Source organism: Thamnophis sirtalis, unplaced genomic scaffold (assembly GCF_051295495.1).
Source record: "Thamnophis sirtalis isolate CommonGarterSnake01/CBP01778 unplaced genomic scaffold, rThaSir2_p1.2 scaffold_8, whole genome shotgun sequence".
Classification (NCBI taxonomy): domain Eukaryota; kingdom Metazoa; phylum Chordata; class Lepidosauria; order Squamata; family Natricidae; genus Thamnophis; species Thamnophis sirtalis.
The window spans coordinates 53,688,679-53,708,139 of record NW_028261388.1 but is presented as its reverse complement, the minus strand read 5'-3'; the positions used below and the strand labels follow the sequence as shown (position 1 = coordinate 53,708,139).

General features: G+C 38.0%; 1 protein-coding gene across 1 annotated transcript in view; it reads left to right on the top strand.

The window, feature by feature from the left end:
* Positions 1-19,461, top strand: part of DSCAM (DS cell adhesion molecule) — a 370,319-nt gene that overhangs the window by 283,279 nt on the left and 67,579 nt on the right. Inside the window, exons 16-20 of the mRNA XM_087721673.1 lie at positions 2,528-2,598; positions 4,980-5,220; positions 7,408-7,554; positions 9,385-9,540; positions 13,205-13,338. Of these exons, the coding sequence (XP_087577799.1) occupies positions 2,528-2,598; positions 4,980-5,220; positions 7,408-7,554; positions 9,385-9,540; positions 13,205-13,338 (749 nt within the window). The remainder of the gene's footprint in view (positions 1-2,527; positions 2,599-4,979; positions 5,221-7,407; positions 7,555-9,384; positions 9,541-13,204; positions 13,339-19,461) is intronic.

Sequence of the window (19,461 nt, the reverse complement as noted above, 5' to 3'; positions counted from 1 at the left end):
CTCATATTCTTTATGTATATATTTAAAAATAAGATGCAAGATATCTTTCAAGGAAGATATAACTTTCTGATAATACAGAATCAAATACATATTGTGACTTTTAGTATTGCTTCATAATACAAGAATTACCTCAGTTTTAAAGATTGTCATGCTGTGATACGTAATGAAGGGAATAAAATATATTGGAGCAATGATTTGTAGTGGAGAAAGTAGTAATCCATGCAATTGAGTTAAGCCATTGAAAAAAAAAACCACTGAGAGATTAAACAAAGAATTTAAAATATCAGAAGGCAGTGTGAGAGAATAGAGTGGTAAACATCCTGTCATGTGAGTTCCAAATTGTATTTGTGGATGGTAACCTGAGTGTGGGACATAAGAGTTTCCCATTATGGAAAGTCCCTGCTTGTCTCTCCTTAATATGCATATGCTTACAGAACATTCTGTATACTTTTTGTTTGCTTAATTAACTAGTCATACTTCCTATTTTTCATTTAATCAAAATTAATATTCCAGAAGAATCCAATTAACTTAATTCAGAGATTAATTTTCCCACTAATAAAGTACAACCTGAAGTTGAAGCTTTCCATGCTGAATTAAAGGTCAGTTATATGGGATCATAATCAAACACGTCAATTTATTCAGAGTAAAGCCAGGAATGGGGTGGGGTGAGGGATAAGCTTTTAGCTGAGTCACAATATTTGTTGCCTTGGTATAAGCTCGGAATATATGCAGCACACATGGAAGCATCACCATTTATTCTTGTTTATTCTAGTTCATCACACTTACCGCAAGCATGTTAACTGGATATAGATTCCCAAGCATCTGAAAGAAGCCTGAGGCATAGAACATAATGAAGATTTTGCAAAAGCAACATCATGAAATATGAAACAAAAAATAAAAAGGGGAGGGCAATGGAGGGGCACTGCTGGCAGAGATGGGCTTCCATATCATATACCATTGTGACTTCAGGCAACTGGCATATTTTATTTAAAGGTAGCACATAAAAGGAATTCTTGCAGCAAGAAGAGAATTATGGAATCTACACTGTCCTTCCATTAATTTTTAGCCAAATGTGTTTTAGATCCTGTATACTTTTGTAATAAATTGCAGCAGCAGCAACTCATGGAAGCTTTGGCATCTAACAGAATAAAACAAAATTTTTGTTTTAATATAAGAGACTTGCAGCAGAAAAACATTATTAGCATGGAATATTCTTACTTTTATGTCTGTAATGTTTGTATGTGTTCTAAGAAATTTGATTTTTTTTTTTACTTTTCATCACTGGATGATGATTTTTAAAAACAAGTAGTAATTCTTGCTGGAGATTTGAGAGATGTATGTATGTTTAAGCAAGTTTGAGGAAAAATATATCCTTGTTTCCCTATAATAAAAATATTTAAAAAGCTTCTGCAAAGATTATTCCTAGGTAATGAGACAAAAAACCAACTGTAACCAGGGGGCACAATTTTCAGCTAAATATACACCAATTTGATGTATATGACCAGTTTTCTTTGAATTACTGCATGGTTGGATTTCCTGGAAAGAAATCCATATGGAACTTTTAAACATTCTAAAGAAATGTTTTTTTTTCCAAATATTGCATATTAGATCCAAAGAAACTGATGGCAGAATATTTTCTTTTCATGTAGTTCTACTTTGATGCTTAATATTGTGGAATCATTCTTACAGAATGAAATAGGAGAACTATAACTGTAACTGGATAGACAAATAATAATGTTTGACAGTTAAATATAGTATTACTAAGACTTACCTTCCTTACTGTGTAGGGTTTTATATTGCTCATTCTGTAGGGTTACATTTTGCTAATAACTCTGGTATAACCAGAACAATTGAATTTCTTGAAATAGCTTTTCCATGCCTTCACAGGGTCATGCATGCAGATAATTGATCTCTCTCTAATGTTGAGATCAAAATTAACATTAGGAATTTGGACCTGGAAATGAACTGCAGCTATTTTTATCAGTTTGTCTCTCTGTGCCCCCTTACTATTTCTTACCAGTTATCAACCTGCCATGTAGACAGCATAAAGATGCTTTTTGCTGTTTGAAATTAATGTTATTCCTCTTTGCCCAATGAAACTTTTGCTGTGGATTCAATCTAACATTCTTCATCAATGATGTGGTTGATGACATAGTTAGAGATTTGGCAAAGCCAAATCTCTGACTATTTGAGGAAAATTGAGGCATTCTAGGCTTCTGTGAAATGTGGGTAATGGCTAAGGGTAAATACAGTGAGATCATCCTTAAATGGGAAACCCCCAATATTCCACATCTCAGACAGGAGGAGGCTGCAGAAATGACAACATGGATAGTTGGATCAGGATGGAGTTAATTGAGTCATGTGTTTTGTTACCATTTTGTTGTTCTGCACAGCAACAGAGTTGCAACTGCTCTTTGCTATATATCAGTATTCTAGAAATTGAGAATATTTAGTGATAGCATGTTGTTTTATGAAGCATCAGAAAATACTAAGTATTTTAATTACTATATCTTTTTTTTTTTACCAGCTCCTGATGGACCACCTCAAGATGTTCATCTTGAGCCCATATCTTCACAAAGTATTAGGGTAACCTGGAAGGTAAATATATCCTCAAATATGAGCTTATTCCCAGTGAATTCATGGATGTATCCATATAGTTTTCCTGGCATTAATATTGAAAGGGTTACCATTACCATCTTCTGGGATTTTCCCTCCCAATTTAACAGCATTCTTGGGCTTCCCTTGTTGTCTCACAGCCAAATGCTAACTAAATCCAACCACCCATAGCTTTTTTAAAATCAGCCATTGTCAACTAGGTTTTGTCAACTAATCTAGAAAAAAAAGCCTTTAAGGTGTACAGTATCCCTCATTCTTGAACAAACTGGAACAATGCAAGACAATGAAAGATAATCAGCAGACAATAAATGAAAAAGAGGAATCTGTTATGTTTAGTTCATAGAAAAGATGCTTGTTGAGAGAATGTAACAGCACTCTTCAACAATCTAAAGCAGTGTTTTTCAATCTTGGCCTACCAGAAGATGTGTGGATTTCAACTCCCAGAATCCCCCAGCCAGCTCTGCTGGAATTTTGGGAGTTGAAGTCCACGCATCTTCAAGTAAGCCAAGACTGAGAAACACTGATCTAAAGGGATGGCACAGAAAAGGCAGCCTTGATCTGTTCTCTACCATCACACAGTACTAGGTACAGAGTAATAATCCTCATTTATTGGAAAGAAAATTTTGGATGAATAGTAGGGATATTTTGCTAATGTTAGTATCACAGTGAAACCAATTACCAAAGGGAAATAGGGAATTCCCAATTGCTGGATGTGTTCAAAGAGGGGCTGGGCAGTCACTAGTTAGGAATACTTTAAACTGGATTCATACAGTGGGCAAGAGGATTGTGTGCCTCAATGTTATAACTGCTTCCTTCTTATTCAATAATTTTTCAGATCACCATGACCATTTTTCCCCAAATAAGAATCCAAGATTTTTTCTTATCAGTGTATATGGGTAGAAATAAGCAGCTCAATAGACAGGAAGATGTGCAGTATTTAATACGTGATGCCCTACTCAAATGATAAAAATCTATCTATGCAACTATATCGGATTCAAAAGTACCATAGCCCATAGTATAGTCTTTAACCAAGCTTATTTTCTAACAGAAAGGGTATTGGATTAAATTAAAAGCTGCATGTAAAAACGCCTGAACAGCTTTTTTTAATATTTTAAAACATTATCCTTCCAGTATTTGTTATATGTTGGAGAACTGGGGAGTTACTTAAGACTCTTAATATTGAATTAATATATTTGTTAATCAATGTCCCTCTTCCATGATACACCAATAAAAATGGGGAAACTGGTACAATTGCAATGTTCTTGTTTTCTTTAAAAAAAATCCCCAAATCAATGTTTAGCTTCTGCTTTGCTATCCACATTTTAAGATATGATATTGAATTTATGATTAACTAAAATTCTGTAGTTGTATCTGCCATACATCATGCAAGTTAGATCGTTCATGTGAAGAGCTCACATATTTAAACACCTGTGTTGTCAGTCATGACTAAGCAGCATCAGACTGGTTAGTATGTGGCATGGAGATTCCAATGATATCATGGAACTGTATGCTGGTCCAGGAAGTTGAAAGTCACCCTGGAAGAAAATAATGGCAGTCACTTCCAAATTGTTGCCAAGAAAACAACATAGATATATCCAAATAATCCATGTGTGTCATGTTTGATCTAAAGGAATTTAAATTAAAATATAATCTAAATATTTTGGTTAATTTTATAAATGTCTGTGGATTTATTTATTGAAAAATATAAAGGAATGTAAAATCTTTTATAACATTCATAGTAATAGTACTTGTTCTGAAATTAGAAAATGTAACTCTGCTCTCATTTCCTTTTCAGTGAAAAAGTGCACTTGATTCAGGGAAAATATTTATTATTTTTATCATCATCACAAAATTTCCCTGAAATTAGAATCCACACTAGAAAATTAGAATTAATATTTTCACAAATAAGAGGGAAATGCGTGGTAGTATCTAACACTTTAAGATCAGTGGGAAACTGCCTTCTACTATTAACATTAGGGAGCTAAGTACTCTAATTCAGTGACAGAAGGATTTCTATCTATAAAAGACAGTTAACCATAAAACTTATGTTTGGACATTTGCAGTATGGGGCTCAAGGATAGATTATTGCAAGCATAATTTATAATTACAGCTTTAAAGAAAGTTTCATTGTAATGATTGCTTCAGTTATAAGAAGGGAAAATATTCATACTTCTAATATGTCTTCAGAAATGTTGCTATTACATTTTTAATTCAACTTATATTTAACTGTATCGTAGACCTAGAGCTCAGCCCAATCTACTTTAGTACTCTAAACTTTGGGAGAGGAATTTTTTCTCAGCATTTAATTTTTTATCATAATATTTTATTATGTTGAAAGTGTATGCAACATCTGATATCTTTAGGCACCAAAGAAGCATTTGCAAAACGGAGTTATTCGTGGTTATCAGATTGGTTACCGGGAATACAGCGCCGGAGGCAATTTCCAGTTCAACATCATCAGTATTGATACTACTGGAGACAATGAAATTTATACCTTAGATAACCTTAAAAAATTCACACAATATGGCATGGTTGTGCAAGCATGTAATCGAGCTGGAATAGGACCATCTTCTCAAGAAATTATCACTACTACTCTTGAGGATGGTAGGTACTAAACTTGAAAGCACTGTTTACATGGTATTGAGGATGCATAGAATTTATATTTTTATATTTTTAGAAAGTAGGATTACGTTTAAGCGTCAGTGTATATGCTATAGTCTGGCAGCAGCTATTGGGCAATCTGTTAATGAGAATAATTTTGAGTAGTTAGATCTCTATTCCCCACTTTGGAGATGCTATTTCTCTTTCTTCCCAAATTACTCCCTAGGGATAATTTGCTTTTAAATATCTTAAATATCTATGGAAAAACAGTAATTTTTAATTATACCTTTTATTGAATACAGTATCAAATGTCGTCCTAATTATGCTGTACTCCTTGAATGGATTCTTGAATTTGAAGCACTGTTCCCCCACCCCATGTGGGAAATAGAAGGAATCTGAGCATGGTCAACATCCTGCTATTACTAAACAAAAAATCCTGGGAATTTCTGAGTTTTACAAGATGCCCATCAAGCTGAAATCAGCAAATGAATGATTCATTATTGCATGAATTTAAAGAGTTTTGTGGAAATACACAGTGTTCTCATTCATGGTCCCCCAAGTTACACTGCAAAAGAGGACATGGAGGAACAATGGCTGATCTATCTTGTCTTATCATGGTCCTGAGTTAGATTTCCTCAGCTTCAAGTGTTATTTGGCCATAGAAGAAAATAATTACTTGCATGTCTCTAGCTCACATCCTACTCACATCCTACCTCTGTAGAATAAAGACATGGATCAGGACATGTATGTATGTACACATCCTGTATATACACATTAGTATTTTCAGTGTCAGCACAAAGGAACAAAGTGGGGAATCTATTCATATTTCCTCCACCTACTAAATGTAATATTTGTGAAGGGGGGTGGGGGAATAATGTATGTATTCTGGAATTTCCAGTATCTTGTCTTGCTGAGGTACAAGGCAAAGCAAGAAAAGGTGCATTAGCTTTTATTAAGAAATGACATGTCTTAGGAAAGACAAAAAGTATGCTGTACCTCAGCTTTTTCCAAGCTGGTTGAGAATTATGGAAGAAACTCAACGAAAAACTCTGTTTGGAATGTGTTCTAAGATTATTGAGATCAAGTTGTTCAGAACTGCAGAAGGGAGCCCTCTTGTGGCTATATTCCATCAGCAAAGAAAAGTGTGGAAAAGAATGTACTATTATTAGGACTAGTGAGGGACATTCCTAAAGGTTTATGCAATTAGTGCACTCGTAAAATAATTATCAAGAAATATCATCTGAAATGAAATTCTTATACATATATTCTTGTAGAGGCATGTGAGTATGTGAATAGTGTTTACATTTTAGTGCTTATTTAAATATCTTTAAAGAGCCTTACCTGTTTGCAAGTCAATCTAATATGGTTAAGAGAGATTCTTGACAGTCTGTCTCTCACTACTGTTTAAAGTTCAGCAACTTGTCAAAGAGATTATTTTAGGTTGCAAATATTTACAGGGCCTTGGCTTTGTTCCAGCTGAGAGATTACATGTGAGTGTGTTTGTGTATGTATATGTGCATATGTATATATGTATACGTAGCAGGGATTCCCTACGGTTGACTCTGAAAAAAGAGAAAAAACACTAGCTTCTCATGAATTTTATTCATGGCTTTTAGAGAGGAAAGTCCTACGCTTTTGAGTACATACATTGTTTCTGATAGCTTTGAGCTCTTTTTGCTTACTGTTATAGAAAGTTGAATAGTTTATATTAATACTAACTATATTGGTGATAATTTATTTTTGGGGTCTTGATCAATTTGTGAGGCAGTTATTGAAATATTCTTTAAACATCAAAGAACACTAGTTAGGGAAGTTGGTTTTCCAAAATTATCCACTCTGTATGTAGAAAAACAAAATATCAACAAGAAAATACCATATCTTAGTGATTGCATCTTGAAGATTATCTATAATTTGAGCTACACTTCTGAACATAACTAGATTAATTTCCTTCTCTGATATATTATTTTATTTTTGTACACATATTTCTATCCTACCCTAATTCATGGCATTTAAGATAACACAAGTTACCAAGTGCATCATTTTCAAATTGTCTACATTACATTACAAGAACATTCTAAAAATAATCTTATCACTCTCTCCTAAAAGGCTTATTGAAGAAATGTCAAAGTTAATTTGTGCATACTATTTTTACAGCATTCATAGTCAAAACCTATTACTGTCAAATTTCAGTTCCTAGTTCCCCTCCGGAGAATGTCCAAGCCATTGCTACATCACCAGAAACCATCTCTATCACCTGGTCCACACTGGCCAAGGATGCCCTCAATGGAATTCTACAGGGATTTAGGGTCATATACTGGGCTAATCTTCTGGATGGAGGTAAGTACTCTTACTCCTCAAAATCAGTATTTTTCTGGTTGCATGTAATGCTTTCCAGGATGAAATAATTCTTCTCATTTCTATGACAGAATCAGCCCGTTCTTTGTTTCTATTAATCATTGAATCTTTTAGGAATTGAAAATGATTTCATGTACTGTATTATTCAGTTCCCACTATAAATGTGCACTCTCACTTCCAAACAAATATATACTATATATTATATGTCAAGATATTTTTGTGCAGCACTTTACCTTTGCAGGAATGTACTTCTATAGATTGGCAAAATACCATTGTTAAAAATCCTAATACAGCTATATTGTATACATACAATGATATCAAGATAGCATTTTTGCAGTATCTAAAATGTGCCTACGTACATAGAGATTGATAATTTCAAAATGAGAAACAGAATAGTTAAGAATACTTAACATGCAGTTCCATTTCTGCATATTCTGAAATTTGGGGAAAAATTCAAAATCAGTGGAGTACTAGAAGCATCTATGATATTTTGCAATGCTACCCAACCTTAGGGGTATCTAATAAATCATTGATTAATAATGTTAAGTGCAACTTGCTACTGATCAAAAGCAAGAAGTATTCTCCTTTAACAATTGCTGATAGTTATCTTTTGTTAGTTATGATACTTAATAGAAATGAAAAGTGTGACTTAGACTCCAATGCTCATATTGAACTCACAGAGATTGAATTCTTATAACTTATAAAGGTTATACTAAATTAATTGTGAACCAGAAGTCCAAATTTTCCAGATCAAATTAGCCAGCAACTCCCCATTGTGAAGAAAAACCTCTGTAGGCTGACTATCCAGGAAGGCAATCTCAGTTTTGTCTGGGAAAAGTGCTATCTAGACACCATTATTCTTCGTTAATTAATCAAGTATGTGTACGTACGTACGTACGTACGTACGTACGTACATACATACATACATACATACATACATACATACATACATACATACATACATACATATATATATATATATATATATATATATATATATATAAAAACACAAATATAACAAAAAAGGCAACAGTAAAAATATTGGGTTTCTGTCGTGATGGACTCTTGTGACGAGCCGATTGACAGATGTTGGAAGCAGTTAGCTTCCTCCCATAATTGGGGCTTACCAGGGGTTGTGACACTAATATATATATATATATATATATATATATATATATATATATATATATATATATATATATATATATATATATATATATATACATACATTTATATATATATATATATACATATACATACACACACACACACACACATATATATCAAAGGTAAGTTGAAATTGTTCCTTCTACTAGAACAGGACAAAATGAAATGTTTCATTGGATCCAAAATGTTTGGTTTCCCACAAAAGAAACCAAGGTCCATTTTGGCTGTTATATCAATCTGCTTTGCAACAAAAAGATCTCTGTAACCATTTTTCTAAATGCATATGATATATTTTGATTTTTTAGCATATTTTCATGAATTAACAACAAATTAACATCATTTTCTAATCCCAATATCCTAATAGTGTACTTGGTGTACTTAAACAATAAATAGTGTGGGGGGGGGGGGACATTATGAGCTTCAAATTACTTGACATGTTTATTTTCTATCCACAAGACAATCACAATATTTGATTAAATGCACAGCATGGAAATGTAATATGTTCATTTAATAAACATAATAAACTTAGTCCCTATGCTGGTCACAAGTTTTACTGGGCTATTCCCATGACAATATAACTATCACTTATTGGGAGAAAAATGCAACTGTCACTATGCTAACTCAAATTAATTTTTGGTTCTATAGAGCTGGGAGATATAAAAAATGTCACTACGGTACAACCATCATTAGAGCTTGATGGTTTGGAAAAATACACCAACTATAGCATCCAGGTATTGGCATTCACACGAGCTGGAGATGGGGTCAGGAGTGAACAGATTTTCACACGGACAAAGGAGGATGGTAAGACCCAAAATATCTGTGGTAGAAATGGAACACTACAATTAGATTTTTCTCAGGTTGTCACTTACTGTACCTCTGTAAATGCACCTTCAGTGAAATGATGACTGTGACACTAATCATGGAAACTTAGCTATTTTGCTGTGGTCTACTATGAACTACATCTTTAGGGAGGGTAGAATTGCCTCCTTAGAGCAGTCTATCAGAGTTTGTCATCACCTCTCCCCATTGACCAACTGCCCAGGATGATGGATGTTGCCATAAAGAGAGAGAGAGAGAAATGCCCCTAGCTCATTATAAACTACTAATTTGTGATCCTTGTTTATGGCACATTCTATCTTAATCTTGGGGGCTAATTTGTTGTGAAGATTTGGGAATAAATCTTGCTGTGATGTTTCTGAACTTAGATGTGCTTTGAATGAATCACAGTAATACATTCAGTGGGCATTGCCTCTGAAGTTCCTGTGTTTTGGACACATAGATTCCTTTCCTCATAAAATGGTAAAAAGATAAATATAATCTGCATTTTTATGCAATAAATACAAATCCAGGAGATGAGTAGCAATACAGTATGTGTTTATGTTTCTTACATTTTCAGTCTTGTCTTTTAAAAGTCATAATTAACTACATCTGTTTATATAAAGTTAAATTTTGACTGAGATAACACTAAAAAGACTAATTTTAAGATTTGCATTTTTCTCATTCTTTGTTGAAGTCAGGAAAAAAATTGTTTCCATTTACAGTAGAGAGAATGTTGCAGCAAAAAAAATATGTTAGGTTTTTTATATTCATTTATTCCATTTGCTAGGGTTCCTTTTAAACTATAAATAGAATTATTTATTTATGGAGTTATTTATAGAATTATTTTTCCATCTAAGGATTTATTTCACTGAGCATTAAAATTTAAACACAGTCATTTTCTCTCCATCCTCTGGGCTTAAATTGCATTTTCACAGGCTGTTGTATGTGACAGCATGGGAGCTGAGTTATTGTATTCATTAGAAATAATACATTGTAAAACCTTAATTAAAACAATGAATCTGTGTCCTTTAATAGACAGATCCATTCAGCTAGATCCATAGCTGCTGCAAAATAGTCTAGAATATACTGTAGTACTAATTTGACTAAAGAAATATTTTTTCTTCCTATTTGATGAAAGACAGTCCAGCATTGTCTTTATATATACTGAGAGAGAGAGAGAGAGAGAGAGAGAGAGAGAGAGAGAGAGAGAGAGAGAGAGAGAGAGAGAGAGAGAGAGAGAGAGAGAGAGAGAGAGAGAGAGAGAGAGAGAGAGAGAGAGAGAGAGAGAGAGAGAGAGAGAGTGAGAGAGAGAGTCTTCTGAAAGTGAAGTGGGCAGAACCTAAATTTGGTGTGTATACTTAGTACACTACACACTTTCATCTCAGTATCTTATCAACATGTATTTCAGTCCAGAGTCCCACCAAAAACACCAGTATGTAGTAGAAGCTCTTCTGACTTCACTGAGTTAGCTACTTATGTACAATAAGAATCAATGGGCAGAACTATTCTCACTGTAGGAAACAATAGAGGCTGTCCTACATGGTTTAGAATGGCAATGTTTCTGGATTTTATACAGTATTTTAGCCATACTCACTTTGCCTCCTCCCACAGATGTCCATTGATTCTCATTGTACATAAGACAAAGAACAATTCTGCTTATGACATATTTCCTGCATCCTGCAACTTAACAATATGAGTCTTCCTGACACTAAGACTTTGGGGCAAAATGTAGCCACAATTCTTAGTTTTTCACTGAGATTTGATAGCATTTGCAATATTTGATAAATTATACTACATTACCTTTCCTTCCATTTCCAACCATATTTAAAAATGTTCAATGTGCTTTAAGTATGTTCTGACAACTGCATTTATCATGATAACTTTTCCTTCATTTCTCCTCTTTGTTTCAGTCTCCCAAGTCACTACCATAAGCCACTAAAAAACAAAGGGACACTCTAGTTAAAATAGAACCATTTTTGAATGATCACATCAGCTTTATGCAGCCTGACTTTTAGAGATTCTCTCAAATAGTGCAAATTTCTCTCATCTTCTTCATGATAAAAGTATTTGCATTACTAGCAACACCATTTTAAGTTTCAAGAGGCAAACCTTACATTATTTCAGGACTCTTTGATCATTTCCTAAAATTAATGCCATGGTTATGAAAATTAAAAAAAAACCATTCAAAAATAATTTCCATTTCCTTCGAGGCAATAAGAGATATCTAAGCTGAAAAAACATTCAGCATACTGCTGAGGTTTACAAAACCTAAAGCCTCAATTTGCACTGGCACTATTGTACAGAGGTTTAAAAGTTATCACAGGTATTGAAGCAACTTCTGACAATATTTTGTTTGGCTATTTTCCTGTCTGAGGTAGACTAGAAATGAATGACAGTCAAGTGGGAAAAAAAGAAAGTTCTGCACTATAGGTATGGATTGTTCACAATCACTGCACCACACAGAGGTGCTTTGTTTTAGGGGTGCAAGGAGCCTCATTCTCCAAAGTGACTTTGGGTTGGTCCATCTCTCTCAGCCCAGCCTATCTCGCAGGCTTGTTATTCTTGTGAAGAGATATAGATTTGACTAATACATAAATAGGTATTCATAAGGTGGTTCAATTCAGTACAAAAGTTGCTTTGCCACCTCCAATTTGTGTCAACGTCTAAAGCGTTTCCATGACCACTATCAACTTGCATACTTTTGGCCAGAGTAAAAATCTCATATTTCTGCACTAGGATATGAATGTGCATGTCCAGAACCCTGCCATAGTGTCCTGTTGGAGAATGTGATTAATGACCTCAACCAGAGGGGAGGGGACACAGGAGTAAAGTTCAGACGCCATTAAGTGGGATTTAGTTTCAGCTCCACAGAAGTCCTTGCCAAGATGTTAGTCCTAATAAATGAATAGTTTTTTTTAAAACCTTGTCTTGAGGCTCGTAAATTAATTAGGCCAACTCTTGGAAACTTCACAATTTGATTGCAGTGAACTGATCAAAAAAGTGCACCCTAACATTGGCTATGATATTATAGGATACAAAAGCCCTGGTGGCGCAGTGGTTAGAATGCAGTACTGCAGGCTACTTCTGCTGGCTGCTAGCTGCCTGCAGTTCGGCAATTCAAATTTCACTGACTCAAGGTTGACTCATCCTTCCAAGGTCGATAAAATAAGGATCCAGATTGTTGGATGCAATATGCCGACTCTATAAACCACTTAGAGAGGGCTGTAAAGCACTGTGAAGCGGTATATAAGTCTAAGTGCTATGCCTAGAGCCGAGGTGGTACAGTGGTTAAATGCAGCACTGCAGGCTACTTCAGCTGACTGCAGTTCTGCAGTTCGGCTGTTCAAATCTCATCGGCTCAGGGTTGACTCAGCCTTCCATCCTTCCGAGGTGGGTGAAATGAGGACCCGGATTGTTGTTGGGGGCAATATGCTGACTCTGTAAACCGCTTAGAGAGGGCTGAAAGCCCTATGAAGCGGTATATAAGTCTAACTGCTATTGCTATTGCTAATAAAGCTAGCTGAAAAATTTAGCACTGGTTTATTGGTTGTTGCAAGAATTTGTCTTGAGATTTGCTATACTTTACACATTAATATGCACTGAATTATTTCTGCAACTTCAACAGCCGCATATGTTGTTCTTATAGTTCCAGGTCCTCCTGCTGGAGTTAAAGCAGCTGCAGCATCAGCTTCTACTGTTTTTGTATCTTGGCTACCTCCCATCAAATTAAATGGTGTCATCCGAAAATATACTGTATTCTGCTCTCATCCATATCCCACAGTAAGTTAACCATTAGGTCACATGATCAAAAGTATTGATTTGTATTCCAATGGTTATTTAGAGTTCATTTGGATTTTGGTAGCAGGAGGGACATTGTAATCCATTAAATGTCTGCTAAATTGGAGTCTGGATTGCATATGCATTGTCTAGGGGTAAGTCCCAGTTACCTCATTTGGACTTACTTCTGAGTAGATACATGCAAGGCTGTCTGCAGGTTTTCAAGGTAAAGTGCTGGTAGTCAAATAACAACAGATCTTGAAAACCTGCAAGGTTGCTTTGGAAGGGGACAGATGGGCAGCATTTCCCCCTGCCCCCCTCCCTGGGTGCCTGCAGCCTTAAAGCAAGCGTTTGCACAGTAAAGAAAATCTCACGAGCGAGAGAAGTTCTTAATTGCTTTTACTGTGAAGTTTCGGAAGCTTCCGAGGCTGCAGGCAACCAGAGATGGGGTGGGGGACTGCTGCCTGTCTTCCTCCTCCCAAAGCAACCTCGCAGGTTTTCAAGATCATCTGCAGAGGCCTTTTTAAAAAGAAAACGGTCTCCTTGGGAGGAGGAATGGGCTACACTCAGAGGAGCCGGCGCTTGGGGCGCCCTGAAACAACGCATCCCCGCCGCCTCGTTCTACTCAGCAAGCGGGGACATCCGTCTGTGCCCACTTCTGCTGCCACCACCTCCGCTCCCAAACGCAACTGTCAGCTGCGAGCAGGTGACTGAAGCTGCTGCTTGCAGTCATTTACGGCTGCAGATAGATTGTGCCTGTAGCGGGAAGCTCTTCGCCCTGTGAGAGCTCCTCTCCAGCACTCCTAGTTTGGTAACATCATCAGTGCTAGAAGGGAGTGGGGTTGGGGGGGGAGGAGGAGAAAGTTAGGACAAAAAAGAAAAAGATAAGGAGGGAGAGGACTGGGGTCCTTTGGTGTTCTCTGAACGTGGTAGTTTTTAATTAGTTTAGGGAATTTTTATTTATTTATTGTTTATAGAATGTTTATTACAAGAAATGTTATTCCTTTTTGCAAATGTTTTATTTGTGATGCAATATGTTGCTTTTAAGTGTTTAGACCAGGTTTATGTGTCTCAAAGTGGCTGCTTTTCTATGGGCAGGCCAGGTTTGTTGCAAGGCAGTGTGTTTCACCCTCCTTGTTTAGGTAATTCTGAGGTGGTTGATGGTTCTGTGAGTGCCTGTCCTTTATAATTTTCCACATTGCCTTGATGGTTTTTATTCCAGTGACTTTGTCTTTCCTGTTCTTAGGCTTAGGAAAAAAAACTGGTTTCATTGGCAGTCTTTTTTGGGGGGGGGGGGGGATTTTTATTTTTTTGGTGTTTTCCTAGCACTGTCATAGTTTGTGGGTGTGGGTGGGTGTGTAATGTCCCGCAGTTATCTATGCATTAATAATGATCTAGTAATATTAATAATATCTAGTAATTAGTAATATCTAGTAATAACATCGTCTTGGCCACTCCCACCAGGTCACATGGGTGACAGGCCACTCCCATCCGATCACATGGGTGGCAAGCCACTCCCATCCAGTCACATGGGCAGCAAGCCACTCCCACAAAGGAGGCCACGGCCACAGAGTAGGTTCAAACAATTTTTGAAACCCACCCCTGGTCCATGGCCATGCTCTGTGGACACAAAAAGCATTTAAAAGGAGTCCATGGTGAAGAAAAGGTTGAGAACCATTGGTGTGAGCTAATACAAAATGAAAAAAAAAAGAAAGAGTAAAAATAAAAAGTAGAAGGTACAGAAAAGACAGGAAAGGAAGAGGAAAAAACAGAGAAGTAGAAAGGAAAGAAGAAAATAAGAACATATAAATAAACCAAAAAGAATTATATGTAGAAGTGAGTTTCCAACTTCATCACAATAAGTATACAAGTAGTCCCCATTTAATGATCATTTGTTCCAGGACTGTTCAAAATTACAATTGTGCTGAATGGAGTGAAAGACCCATGCCCAAAGTTATGGTTGTTGCAGCATCCCCTTGGTCGCATGACACAATTGGGCTGCAGGCACACTCTTAACTCCACACTTGCCTATCTTCCCTCAATCTAGGCGACTCTTCACAGCGGTCTTTAGGGGCTGTACTGAGTTTAGGGCTGAAGTAGAGGCCAAGGGCCTTCAGCAGCCACCCCTCTAAGCCTGTACATCAACTGCTACTTAGAATTGCCATCTCTCCAAAGTATGTAAGCCTTGAGGAACAACATGATTGCTCCAACCACTCCATTCTCCTGAGGGTCTGCATGCACCTCTTACCTTCAGGAATTTTTTTCCCTGTTGTTGAGAGGTTCATATAGCCTATGCAAACCAGTTCCCCTTCTTGCCAGGATTTTTGTGTGTTTTTGTGTGTGTCTTCAGAACCCTCACTTTTGAGCGATCTCATGTCCTCTCCTTCTCTGTAGAGGAATTATCAAAGAGCTGGTCTACTCCCTGGCTCTTCATTCCACCTTGGTCATTGGGTCCACCTTTCATGGAATTATCCAGTCTGCCATTTCCTTCCCAAAAGAATTCTAAGGATCCAGAATTTGTTAATTAGGGCTTGTGTTTATACTTTGCACTACTAAGCCATGATGTAATTTACTTGTTTAGCAATTTGGGTGAGTGAGTGCAATGAGAACCCAAATCACATCAAAGGATTTTGTTTTTGAATTAAATCTATTTAGATGAAATCAGTTAAAATAACAATTTCATTTACTATATAAATTAAAATTATTTATGTTTAATTAGACTAAAATTGAACTGTCTGTTGGTTTTACAGTCCTAATTTACTGCAGTTTTATTATGACTGTATTTTTGACATCTTCACTACTTTTTTGAAGTTTGAAATCTTAAGAAGGTGATTGTCCTGCTCCAAAATGGCCACTAGGTGACACTGCTATCCCTATTTAATATCTGGCTCACTAGGTACAATATGTTACATTTTGATGGAGCTGGAATATTATTATAAAGAAATTAACCACTATAGAATACTTTCAATAGCTGAATACTGTACTGTTTGCAAACTAATATTCTAATAAGCTTTTTCCAATTTTGGCTGTAAGAACTTTTCTGGAGCTTTCAATATTATGAACCCTTTTCAACATCATACTTGTTTGGTGTTTTTATCCATGCAAGTCCTTGACCTGCAACAATTCATTTAGTGACCATTCAGTGCCAATGGTACTGAGAAAAGTGACTTATGACCATTTTTCACGCTTACAACCATTACAGCATCCCCATGATCATGTAATCAAAATTCAGACATTTGGCAACTGACCCATATTTATTATGGATGCTGTGTCCCATGGTCATGTAATCACCTTTTCTGACCTCCTGACAAGCAAAGTCAATGGGGGAACCAGATTCACTTAACAACCATGTTACTAATTTAATAACTGTGCCAACTTGTAAAGAGTTTCCACGACTATTATCAAGTTGACATGAAAAAGGGAGGGAGAATTCCATGCATACCTTCTACCAGGGTCGTATCTCAGATTTCTACAGCAGGCATGCTAGGTGCCAAAGTTTACAGCCTGCTGCAGCACCTCATTGGTGGATGTGATTTATGACACAGACTGAGGGGAGGGGAAACACAGGGGTAAAGGTCAGACATCATTAACCAGAAATCAGATTTGGCTCCATAGAAGAGCATGCCAAAATGTTGCTCCTAATAAATGACTGGATTTCTTTTGAACTTTGTCTCGAGGGTCATAAATTAATTAGGGCATCTTTTGGAAACTTCACAGAGAGCCAAATTTGACTTTTAAAATCTTATCAAGATTTCTGGATTTCCTGAATCCCAGGCCCTCCGATCATTTCCCGATATTTGGGGTGCTTGGAGGGAAAATCAGGCAACCATGGCAGAAGAGAGCCTGATTGCAGCTGGAGAAATGCAGCCAGCTGCAGACATCAAAGCTCCAGACATCCAAGCTGTGATGTTTTCCCAGCGGCAGAAGCAAGAAAGGATGAGTACTGGTGGAAATTAGCTTCTAAGGCAACTGAAGTTGAGTTTCCTTACCCCAATTCCTAGATAAAGAGAAGGGTCTCAAGCAAGCTGGCAAGGGTGGACTGGATGTGGGACCTGGCACAAGCCAGGCTCCCAAAGCCCCACATGGAATCCTTGGGGAGTGCAATAGAGCAACTGAGGGAGGATTTATACCGGACCACCCTTCATGATGAGGGGCCATCATGCCTCCCAAAAGAAAGGGGAGGGACATCTGATCCTGTTGAAGGGAGGAGACACAGGCTGGAGCACAGCCCCCCCTCCTCCACCCAATAGAAGGAGAAGGAGCCCAAAACTGCAACCAGTGACTCTCCCACAAAGCAGGCAGCCTGCCCAGGACAGGCAACCCCTCCCTCTCTCCAAACTACAGGTGAGGAAGATGGCCAGCTATATCAGGCAAAGCATACAGAGACCGACAGGAGGTTGAAGGAGTAGGGCTGAATGAATCGCCCCAATTCAGGGGAAAGTTTTACAGGGACTCAGACCAGCTAGCTCTATTCCTTGCTTCAGCTGATATCCACCTAGAATGCTATGGGCACCTCTACCCATCCCCCAGAGCCACCATTGCAGAGGGGCTAGAGGGAGAAGCAAGGGAATGGTTAGCAGCCCTCCACAAGAGGAGAGCCCCTCAACTGCAAGACATAGATGACTTCCTGCAACTACTAGAGGCCAGATTTGAGGAGGCAGAGGAGCACCCATATGAGAAACTCAGCAACCTAAAGCAGAGGGGCCGCCCCATCAAAGAGCACATCTGTGAATTTAGGAGGGTCAGTGGAAGGCTACCCCCTTTACCAGAGCAGCTGCTGGTGCATTTTTTTCATAACAAGCCTGGACAAGCAAATTGCCCAGGCAACTGCATACCGCAATATCCCAAATCGACTCTCTGAGTGGTTCCGAGCAGCAACAAAAGTCGACAGCGGGTTGCACACCAATGACATGAGAAAGCAACTGGACATGAAAGAGAGAGGTCAACCTGACCTGAAACCGGCCAACCGACAGGGAACCACAGCACCACAGCAGGTCCTGAGACCAGTCTTCCCTTGAAGTCTGCTGAGATGCTACAGATGTGGGGGGATCGGCCACATGGCACCTGCCTGCTCAACCCCAGCTCCGAAACCCGTTTGGGGTCTCATTCTGGCAGGACCAGAATGAGGCCCCAAACGGGCCACCAATATGCCCCAGGAAGTCCTCCAGGCTGCAGAGGCCCCTTCCCCCTCAGGTGAAAGAGGTGGAACCCCAAGCAACGACGACCAGTTGCCCGAATCCTATGATAGCAAGGACGAGGGCGAAAACGACCCAATGGTGAGTGAACCAATTTGCCCTTTCCTTTTTCCAATGCACCTCACAGCCCCAAAAACAGGAAACCAGGGGGGATTTTCAAGCCCTAATAGACTCAGGCTGCACAAGGTGCTTGATCAACCTAACCACAGTCCTGAAACAGGAGATCATAGCAAAAAGACTGGCCCACCTGATCCGGTTTGAACAGGTCAACATGTCCCTAATGTGGGGATCCTGAGGCTAGAGCTAGCAGATCACTGGGAAGTAATTTGATTCATAATAGCCCCCAAAATGACAGACGCAATCATACTGGGACTTTCCTGGCTAAACAAGTGAGGACCGACCATCTGGTGGCAAGGGGGTACCCGCAGACTTAGGATATCAATCAGCCCCCAACTCCTCCCACACCAGCAAGCATAAACACCACTCACATAGGAAAATCCCCAAAAGAGCCCACCAGAACAACTGGCAACTGAGAAAACCCCAGAGGCTGAACAGATTCCAAGGGAATATCAAAACCTCACAGAAGTATTCAGCAAGGCCGAGTGTGATGTTCTGCCTCCCCATCATGAGGTGGACTATGCCATCAAAATCATCCTTGGGGCAAAACTATCCAAGCCCAAACTGTATGCCATGATGCCCCAGGAAATGCAAGAGATGCACAAATACATAGACAAAAACCTAGCAAGGGGGTTCATTGAGCCAGCCAAGCCATGGGTCGTGGCACTAGTTCTCTTCAAAGAAAAAAAAAAGAGGGAACTATGAGATTGTGTGTGGACTTTCGAGGGATAAATGGGGTGTGCATACACAACCTATACCCCTTCCCCCTCATGAAGGACATGCTATCTCATCTGACCAAGGGAAAAGTCTTCAC